Consider the following 8,734-nt stretch of genomic DNA (forward strand, 5'->3'; position numbering starts at 1 on the left):
ATCGCGGATGCGCCCCTGGCCTGGCCACGCCTTCCGGCCTCTCTCCCCAGGTCCGGGCGGGAAGAGCCACCTCAACGGCAGGACCCATCCATCCGCGAGAGGCCAGCGCCCCCGGCCGGTCCAGCCCAAGCCCGCCGCCTCTGCCCTGGGCTGCTCCCTCCGGGCCCTGCACCGCCCTCCTGCTACTTGGACTCCTTCCTCACGCCCTCCTCCACCCCGCGCGCGCCAGCCTCCCGCGCGCAGCGTGGGGATCTCGGCCAATAGCCGAGAAAGGGCGAGGCCCGTACGAGCGCCAGGTGCGTGGGCGAGACGAGCTCACGCCCCTCCTCCAGCCGCCAGGGCCGCGGCCCACAGCTGCCTGGCTGCAGTCAGAGGCGCGGCCCGAGAAAAGGAAGGGCGCCTTGACTCGCACCTTTGTCCGGTTCGAACGTTCTGCTCAGTGGTGCGTGCAATGCGAGCGCGTCTTAAAATCGATGGCGCCTAGGAGTCCATGAAATACGGTACATGCTTCCGGCGAGGGACGCTCCTCCCCGCGGAAGCCCCGCCCCTCACCCACGCATCCGTCTCCCCGGGGATGCCCCGCCCTTCGTGGCGGCCCCGCCAGTCTCTGCGCAGGCGCGCTCGGGCCGCCGCTGGCTCCTCGCACGCGGCCATGGCGGATCCCGAGCTGCAGCTGGTTGAGCGGCGGATCCGCAGCTTCCCCGACTTCCCCACCCCGGGCGTGTTATTCAGGTGCAAGCGCAGGCCGCCCTCGTGGCGTCCCGACCTGCGGGCCTGCGGATGGGAGAGCGTTGCCTGCGACCTCGGGACTGTCCGGCAAGCGGGGCGGGCAGGGCGGGAACCCTCGTCCTTCGCCCCCGGGGCCGCTGCCCTCCTTCGGCCCCGGCGTCACCAGGCCTGTCCTTGGGTCCAGGGACATCTCGCCCCTCCTGAAGGACCCCGCCTCCTTCCGCGCCGCCATCGGCCTCCTGGCGCGACACCTGAAGGCGACCCACGGGGGCCGCATCGACTACATCGCAGGCGAGTGCCGCGTGGCCGCATCCAGGGCGCCTCTGCCTCCGCGCGCGCAGAGGGTAGCACGTGGGCTCCGCACGTCTGCTTGGGGGAGGGTTTTGGGGTCCTTCGGGGGCGCCGGGACGGGCACCGTGCTTGGGGTCGCTCCCGAAGGGTTTTGAGGTTGGGCCCCCGAGGCCGCCGCGCCATGCAGGCGGCCCTGCCCGCAGGTTCCGGGTCCCCCGCCCAGGACAGGCGTGACCGAGTCGCCGGGTTAGTTCGTCTCCCTGGAGTGCCCAAGCTGAATCCACGGGTCCAGCTGCCTCGCTTCTTGTTCCTTCTGCGAGCTGGTATTGAGCGCCTGCCACGAGCCAGGCCTTCCCTCGTGAAGATCATGGAATGCCCACCCAAGGAAGGAGGGCCTGGAGGCCTCCGGGAGAGCCCGAGAGGTGGCCCAGGGAGAACAGTGTTCCTGGTGGTCTTGCCTCTCCTAGGGCGTGACAGCCCACTCCCTGCACACTGCCCCGAGGGAAGCGCCAGCTCTTGCTGGAGCCACAGCACTGCCAGAGCCCCCTTCTCACCTCCTGCAGGAAGCCCTCCCTGACCTCCGGCCAGGCTGGGGCAAGGTTTCCCTGAGCGTCCCCCAACTGTCACAGCTCAGGTCACCTCGAGAGACTCTCTTTTTAGACAGAAGCCCTGGGGCAGAGCTGCCTTTGAGAGAGAGTTGAAGCCTGACAGGTTTCTACCAGCCCAGTTGAAGATGGGCTGCTGAGCTCGGGGAGAGGGGCGGTCACTCCCCCAGGACCACAGCTAGAAAGTGGCCCCTTAAAAGACAGACCCAGGTCTGCACTCTGACCTGGAAGCAGCTCCTGGTAGGTGACAGGTAACATTCCTTAAATGGTGCACGTCACTGGTCTTTCAGCTGGCAGCCAACCACGTACCCCTTGCCACTGGCCAACCCTGGCCCCTGGGGACTCCCATGCTGCCAAGTCACTCCTGTCACTCACCCTGACAGGCCTAGACTCCCGAGGCTTCCTCTTTGGCCCCTCCCTGGCCCAGGAGCTTGGACTGGGCTGTGTGCTCATCCGAAAGCGGGGGAAGCTGCCAGGCCCCACTGTGTGGGCCTCCTATGCCCTGGAGTACGGGAAGGTAAGGGGGCTGGGGTGGCCAGAGGAAGGGGAGGGGCAGGCCACCGTGGCCACTCTCCCCCAGTTCTAAAGGCCGTCCCAGGCGTGTCAAGTGGAGCTGCTGTGGTTACAGTGCTCTTGGGAGCTCAGAGAGGTTGAGACACAGGCTGGGCTCACACAGCCAGGAAACAGCAAGGTGGGGTTGGAGTCAGGGCCTAGGGTGGCAGCTGCTAAGCTCTGCACACAAAGTTGTTTTCTGCGGGAGGCTGAGGACGACACACCACTTTCCACTCCAGGCTGAGCTGGAGATCCAGAAAGACGCCCTGGAGCCAGGACAGAGGGTGGTCGTCGTGGATGATCTGCTGGCCACTGGTGGTGAGGGTCTCCCCGCAGCCAACTGCTGTGGCTCCAAGGCCCTGGTGGGAGTGGGGCAGGACCTCGCTGTGCGTGACGCAGGATGCAGCTTACTATTGTCCAGAGGGTGCCTGGTGGCCAGGCTGACACCTTCCTCTCTCCCCATACCCTCCCCAACCCAGAGGCTGGCCTGGAGCACCCAGTCTCTGCAGCCCAGGCCAACTGGGGACCTCACCCTCCCATCCCCAGGAACCATGCACGCCGCCTGTGAGCTGCTGGGCCGTCTGCAGGCCGAGGTCCTGGAGTGCGTGAGCCTGGTGGAGCTGACCTCGCTTAAAGGCAGGGAGAAGCTGGCTCCTGTTCCCTTCTTCTCTCTCCTGCAGTATGAGTGACTACAGGGCCTCCCAGCCCCACATCTGCAGCTGGAGCCCAGGGACATTTCAGCCCTGGGCAACTGCAGTGACCTCTGCAGTCACCAGGGGCACCAGCTGCCCACAGGGAACACATCCCTTGCTTGGGTTCAGCACCTCTCCTGGGGCTGGAAGTGCTAAAGCCTGGAGCAAAGCTGTGCTTCAGCCACCCTGGGCCCAATTACACACAGGGAGAGCGCAGTAAACAGCTTTGCCACAAGAGCCGACTCCTGTCATCCTGTTCCCCAGGGCGGGGAGCCCCAGGACACCACCAAACCAGCTGGACTTCAGGCACGTGCTGCTCGGCATAGTGCCCAGCAGAGTCTGGCCTGGTTCTCACCTCAGGAGCCGGAACCGTCCAGGCACTGCAGAAAGAGGCCGTGTGGGCCGGGCGTGGTGGCTCAAGCCTGTAATCCCAGCACTTTGAGAGGCCGAGACGGGCGGATCATGAGGTCAGGAGATCGAGACCATCCTGGCTAACATGGTGAAACCCCGTCTCTACTAAAAAAAATTAAAAAACTAGCTGGGCGACATGGCGGGTGCCTGTAGTCCCAGCTCCTCAGGAGGCTGAGGCAGGAGAATGGCGTAAACCTGGGAGGTGGAGCTTGCAGTGAACTGAGATCCGGCCACTGCACTCCAGTCCGGCCGACAGTGAGACTCCGCCTCAAAAAAAAAAAAAAAAAGGCCGTGTGGGCCCGTCTTCCAGGGAAGCAAGTGAGGGCTCAGGGGTAACTAAGTCTGTCAATGCAGGTCCCACCGAGGTGGCCAATGCTACTGAAAGGGTTCTACTGCAGATCTAGTGGCTGTAAGCACGACTTTATTATAGTACTGAAGTCAGTGTGTGGGTGGGCCAGTCGCTTCTGGAGGCTCCAGGGATGTCCTGCCCAGCTTCTCCAGGCTGCCTGTGTCAGGGCAGGGCCACGTCTTCAGAGATGGCTGGCTCTGGCCCTCTCGTGAAGGCCTCTGCGATGACATGGGGCACAGCTGGATGATTCAGGATCACCTCTCCAATCTTGAAGTTCTTAATGACAAAAGTCACCCTTTGCTGTGGGAGGTCCCATATTCAGAGGTTCCAGGATTAGAGGGGATGGTCTCCTGCCAGCCACACTACCCAACCCCATGTTGCCAAAGCCCCTTTCACCCTCAGCCACATTCCCCTGCCCTGATGGCCCCCCAGGGGGTGCTGGGATCTGGCTTCCCTTCATCACCAGCAGCAAGGACAGAGGTGCCCACAGAAACTGGTTTAATGTGAATCCACCAGGGGAGCCCCATGCAGGGGCTACCACCAGCAGCCAGAGACCCTCAGGCTGTGCAGCCTGCAGCCCATCTCTGCCTCTGGCCCTCAGGGGCACTCTGGAAAGGGAGAGCAAAGTGCATCATGTTCATAAAAGAAAATGCTGGTGGCCCCAGGCCAGTGAGCCTGAAGCCCCCATCTGTCCAGTGGCCCCCAGGCTCACAGCCCCTCTTCAGCGCGGGCCTGGCGGACCAGGCGTGCAGTGATGCTGGCCAGGTCCGCACCCTTGTCCAGTTTGACGTAGGTGTCAGTGCGAATGTGGTGAAGGCGAAGCCAGTCTGGCAGGAGCTCAGAGAGGAGTAGCAGGTGTTTCTCCATCTCCCCTGTGGGAGGAGAGGGGGGACACTCAGGCTGGTGCTGGGCCCCAGCCCCACACGGGCAGCACTTGAGACCAGCCTGACCACCCAACCTCTGTGTCCACCTGGATGCCCTCAGTGCCCCATCCTCGGGCCTTAGGGCAGAGGTGGTTCTGATCAGAGGCCCAGGTCTGGGAGGCATGAACAGTGAGCGTGAGCGGGAGAGAGCCAGCCTTACAGTTGAGGGCGCATGTGAGGGAGGCACAGAGCATGGGGGCGCCGCAGCCTTATGAAAACCCTGAGGCAGGGGTGCCCTGTAGTGGTCGGGACGACGATGTGCTCAGAGTGTGGTGACCAGAGCCGGGAGGTGGTGCATGTTGGGGCTCTTCTGACCAAGCCACTGCAGGCGGTCAGGGAACAGGCCAGAGCTGTGAGAGGAAAGCTGCCTCAGAGGCTGCAGGTGTGGAAAGGGCTGGGTGGAGGCTCAAGGGTGGCACTCAAAAGGAGAGGCAAAGCACCCAGCACACACCAGTGCAAGGCGGCCAGTGAGACCCACTTGCACATCTGAACAGAACAATCAGTGATAGAACCTCTGGTCAGAAACCTGGGGGAGGCGGCTGCAGCACCGGGCAATTCCACTGTGCGCACCCCTCGCCCCGCCGTGCACATACCAGGCAATTCCACTGTGCGCACCCCCTCGCCAACCTTGCACATACGGGCAGTTCACTGTGCGCGCCCCTGCCCGCCGTGCACGTACCGGGGCTCATGGCAGTGCGACAGCTGCCCACCATCCTGGCACAGGCCACCTCCATGCTGAGCGCAGGCTTGCGTTCGGACACAAAGACGCCCCGCAGCACGCGGGCCAGCTCAGGCAGCCGTTCTAGGCGCTGCAGCCGCTGCTCCTGCTCCAGGCACCGCGTCATCTGTGCCAGCTGCTTCTGTGCCTCCTTGGCTCTGACCTGCAGCAGGTGCGGGGACCTGGTTAGTGGGCAACAGATCACCAGGCCCCCACCCGCCATCACTGGGGACAACTCACCCGCTCCAGCAGATCCTGGGACACCCCCTTCAGAGCACTGGGAGAGGCTGCAGGCGGGGTGGCTGGTGGGGTAGCCGGCAGTGCTGGCCTGGGGGACCCGGGGCTGCTGGGCTCAGCAGAGCGCAGGGCCAGTTGACTCAAGGCCTTCTCCATCTGCGGGAGGGACAAGTTCGGGCGGAGAGGTCACAGGAGGCAACATGCCCCTGGCTCTCTACCCAGGAGTCCCCGGTATCTCAAGGCACAAGTTAGCCCAGCACACTGGGTGGTCTGTGCTAGTCAATGCAGTTTCCCAGTGTGCGGCATCGCCTGCCCGGGGCCAACTCCCTACATGGGGCAAGTGGCAGAGACAGGCTTAGAGGTTGCAGCTGGGGACAGAGGGCAAATACCACCTACTCTCTGGACCCCCCAGCCAAGGAGGAAGCCAGATGAGGCGTCAAGCTCATCGCCAAGGCCCCACCTCTTATGCCCGGGGTCAGGCTGGCCCACCCACCCGGGAGAAAGGGGCTGCCCAAGCCTCACAGCCTCACCCTGGGTGACATCAGGCTGCGGGCCCGGGCCAGCACCTCCTGAGCAGTGGTGAGTTTCTCCGTGGCGGGTGGCTGGGGCAGCACAGCTGGCTCGATGTCGGGCACTTCATCCACGTTGAAGCGTGGGTGCCAGCGGGTCAGCTGGTCCTCTGGCACCACCATGGGGGGCCTCAGGGAGGCCAGGAAGGCCTGGGGAGAAGGAGCAGATGGGTGACACTGGGCCCATCTGAGACAAGGGCAGGATGCATGTGAGGTGGGGCTGTCTATGCTTACGTCCCAGCCGGGCCACCTTGGGCAAGTCACTTAGCCTCTGCCCAGTGCTCAGCTTGGAGGGAGAGCACACGGCCTCCCACGGCCTATACTCGCTGAATGCCTTGGGGACCTCCTCAGTGCCTGCAACTGCACCCTGAGCACACCAGCCCTCAGCTCAGGGTGAACCCAACTCGGTTCCATCCTGGGAGAAGCCGTGGGTGGCAGGGATGCTCCAAGCACAGGGTTACGTGCTGAGGCAGTGCTGGCACCACCATCTTTGCACAGCAGGGCTGGGGGCCGCTCACCTTGTGGTGCTCCTTGACGTGCTCCACCAGCTTCTGGCTGAAGATCTGCCGTCGCTGCAGGAGGCGCGAGGCCGTGAGCTGAGGGGCTGCTCCGTCAGCCTCTGTGGGACAAGTCCAGGCCTAAGTCCCGGCCAGGCCGCCCAGCACCTCACACCCACCCCGGAAAGTGTATGGGTCACAGATGGGGAAACCGAGGTCTTGCACCCAGCACCTACCCTGCTCCAGCAGTGGCTCGATGGTGAGCTGGTAATCTGACCTCTTGACACCATCCTTGAAGGTGGGGACGCCGCGCTCCTGGCGGAAGCAGTAGGAGGCCGGGTACACAGTTTTGATCTGGCCAACATTGCGCTCCTCAAAACGCCTACAGGAGGAGGGGGCCGGCTCAGGAGGCAGCAGGCCCAGGGCCACCCCCAACTCCAGGGCAGCCCCAGCCCACCCGCGGCCACTCACCTGCGCATCATGTCCTGCACGCCCCGCTGGACCTTGGCAAAGGTGGGTGTCTCAGAGCGGTTGTGGAGCATGCCCACAATGGTGTCCATGCTGCGGAACATCTCCGCCAGCACCTGGTACTTGTAGGGCAGCACAAGCCCTGGTGGGCCAGGCTGGGCCAGGGCATGGAAGCGCTGGTAGGCAGGCGCCTTCTCGCCACTGTCAGGGAGGGAGGAGCCTTGTGAGAAGCAGCAGGCCCCCACCCCTCCAATGCCACAGCAGGCCCCTCAACCAGGGAGCCTCCAATGGGGCCTGCCACGCCACACACGATGGCTTTCGCGGCCCTTGCACAGCCACCAGCACTGGCACCATTAGGGGTAGCACTGGTGACAGGAAAGCCCAGCTCCACACTCCAGCTCTGCTGTGTCCACATGGCACCCCCAGGGAAGCTCTGCCCTCTCCCCAGCCGTTTTGCCAGCTCTCATGGGCAGGGGCAGACAACACACCAAAGCGTCTGGAGCATTTGAAACCTACCAGAGCCCCGGAGGCAGGAGCTGTCCCCAACAGGAGGGACTGAGGGCAAAGGGCCAGCAGTGCCCAGGACCTTTTTCTCAGGGGTCTGGCTCCACGCCCTGGTGACCTCACCACCTCCCTCCTCGGATGGAGCAGACCTGGGCGTCTACCAGGATCGCCCACCCATGCCTCCCACCAGCCGGCCTTTCCCAAGGCCTCCTGGCCACCCACCCAGCACTCACCATGGCTCCTCAGGGTGGCCATTGGCCTCTGGGGTACAGGACTCTCCAGCATCCTGGGCACTGGACTTCAGCACTCGGACTCTTGCCCCCAGCTCCCGGGCCCGTTGGAGGCATGACGCAAGCTCAGAGATGGTGTCCTTCAAGGGGATCAGGGAACATGGTGCTGTCAGGCAGTCAGGGCGGCACCACTCAGCACCACTCAGCCCTCCCAAATCTGCCCCAGGCCCCGCCCCTCACCTGGTTCTGTGAGGATGTCAGCTGGGGTGGCTGACCTGCTGCCGGGGTGGATTTCTTTATCTTCTGGCCCAGAGAAGGGCAGGCTGGGATGTCTGGGGCCTCGGGGGAGTCAGGGGCCTCGGGGGAACTGGGGCTGGAAACCTGGTGAGAGGGACCCCAAGGGTGAACCCATGACAAGACCTGGTGCTCCTGGCTCTGCAGAAGACCCTGAAGGATCAGAAGCCCCTCTGAGTTAACAGATGGGCATGGCTCGGGGGCTTAGGGCTTCCCGCAGACGGTGGTCTGCGCTAAAGCTGGCTGGGGACACAGCCTTGCTCTCGCCTTCTGGGGCAGTTTCCAGGGCGGACCCCCCTTCCAGCCCCATCATCATCATCAGATCCCGGCGCAAGCCCCGCAGTGCCTCCTGCTCATCTCAGAAGCCAGCCAAGTCCCCAGTGGTGGCAGGGCGGCCAAAGGGTCCCCCGACCTGTCCCAGAGTTCCCTGCGCCCTGCCCCCCCGGCCTCAAATTCCCCGCGCCCCGCCCTGCCTCCCCGCCCCATCCCCGCCTGCCTCAGTTTCCCCACCTCCGTCCCTCGGCCTCAGTTTCCCCGAGCCATGTCCCCCGGGCCTCAGTCTCCCCGCCCCCAACTCCCCGGCCTCAGTCTCCCCGAGGTCCGCCCCTGGGTCTCAGTTTCCCCGCCCCCGAGCCCCGGCCTCAGCCTCTCCCAGCCCCGCTTCC

At 64.3% G+C, this 8,734-nt stretch overlaps 2 protein-coding genes across 3 annotated transcripts in view; one reads left to right on the forward strand and one right to left on the reverse strand.

The window, feature by feature from the left end:
* The first annotated feature begins 588 nt into the window (after nt 1-588).
* Nucleotides 589-3,104, forward strand: APRT (adenine phosphoribosyltransferase). 2 transcript variants are annotated; one of them, XM_017859686.1, is made up of 5 exons: nt 592-732; nt 914-1,020; nt 2,009-2,142; nt 2,417-2,495; nt 2,724-3,104. In XM_017859686.1, the coding sequence occupies exons 1-5, from the start codon at nt 653-655 to the stop codon at nt 2,864-2,866; spliced, it is 543 nt and encodes a 180-aa protein (XP_017715175.1). In that variant the 5' UTR covers nt 592-652; the 3' UTR covers nt 2,867-3,104. The 2 variants fall into 2 exon arrangements, with proteins under 2 accessions (XP_017715179.1, XP_017715175.1); XM_017859690.1 differs by lacking the exon at nt 2,009-2,142 and having other exon boundaries at nt 589-732; nt 914-1,073.
* Nucleotides 3,105-4,110: 1,006 nt separating this feature from the next.
* CDT1 (chromatin licensing and DNA replication factor 1) overlaps nt 4,111-8,734 on the reverse strand; it is a 15,146-nt gene continuing 10,522 nt past the window's right edge. Inside the window, exons 2-10 of the mRNA XM_017859270.1 lie at nt 8,016-8,272; nt 7,779-7,915; nt 7,045-7,242; nt 6,810-6,955; nt 6,595-6,695; nt 6,038-6,226; nt 5,511-5,663; nt 5,232-5,433; nt 4,111-4,501 (exon numbers count right to left, since the gene is read on the reverse strand). Of these exons, the coding sequence (XP_017714759.1) occupies nt 4,338-4,501; nt 5,232-5,433; nt 5,511-5,663; nt 6,038-6,226; nt 6,595-6,695; nt 6,810-6,955; nt 7,045-7,242; nt 7,779-7,915; nt 8,016-8,272 (1,547 nt within the window). The 3' untranslated portion in view covers nt 4,111-4,337. The remainder of the gene's footprint in view (nt 4,502-5,231; nt 5,434-5,510; nt 5,664-6,037; nt 6,227-6,594; nt 6,696-6,809; nt 6,956-7,044; nt 7,243-7,778; nt 7,916-8,015; nt 8,273-8,734) is intronic.

This window comes from Rhinopithecus bieti, unplaced genomic scaffold (assembly GCF_001698545.2).
Source record: "Rhinopithecus bieti isolate Rb0 unplaced genomic scaffold, ASM169854v2 scaffold_1618, whole genome shotgun sequence".
Lineage (NCBI taxonomy): Eukaryota > Metazoa > Chordata > Mammalia > Primates > Cercopithecidae > Rhinopithecus > Rhinopithecus bieti.

Bases quoted from the DNA above. Each gene is read 5' to 3' on its own strand.
- APRT (XM_017859686.1), top strand. From the start codon at position 653: ATGGCGGATCCCGAGCTGCAGCTGGTTGAGCGGCGGATCCGCAGCTTC. The intron at 733-913 runs GTGCAAGCGCAG...CCTTGGGTCCAG, and splicing joins ACCCCGGGCGTGTTATTCAG to GGACATCTCGCCCCTCCTGA. The intron at 2,496-2,723 runs GTGAGGGTCTCC...TCCCATCCCCAG, and splicing joins TGATCTGCTGGCCACTGGTG to GAACCATGCACGCCGCCTGT.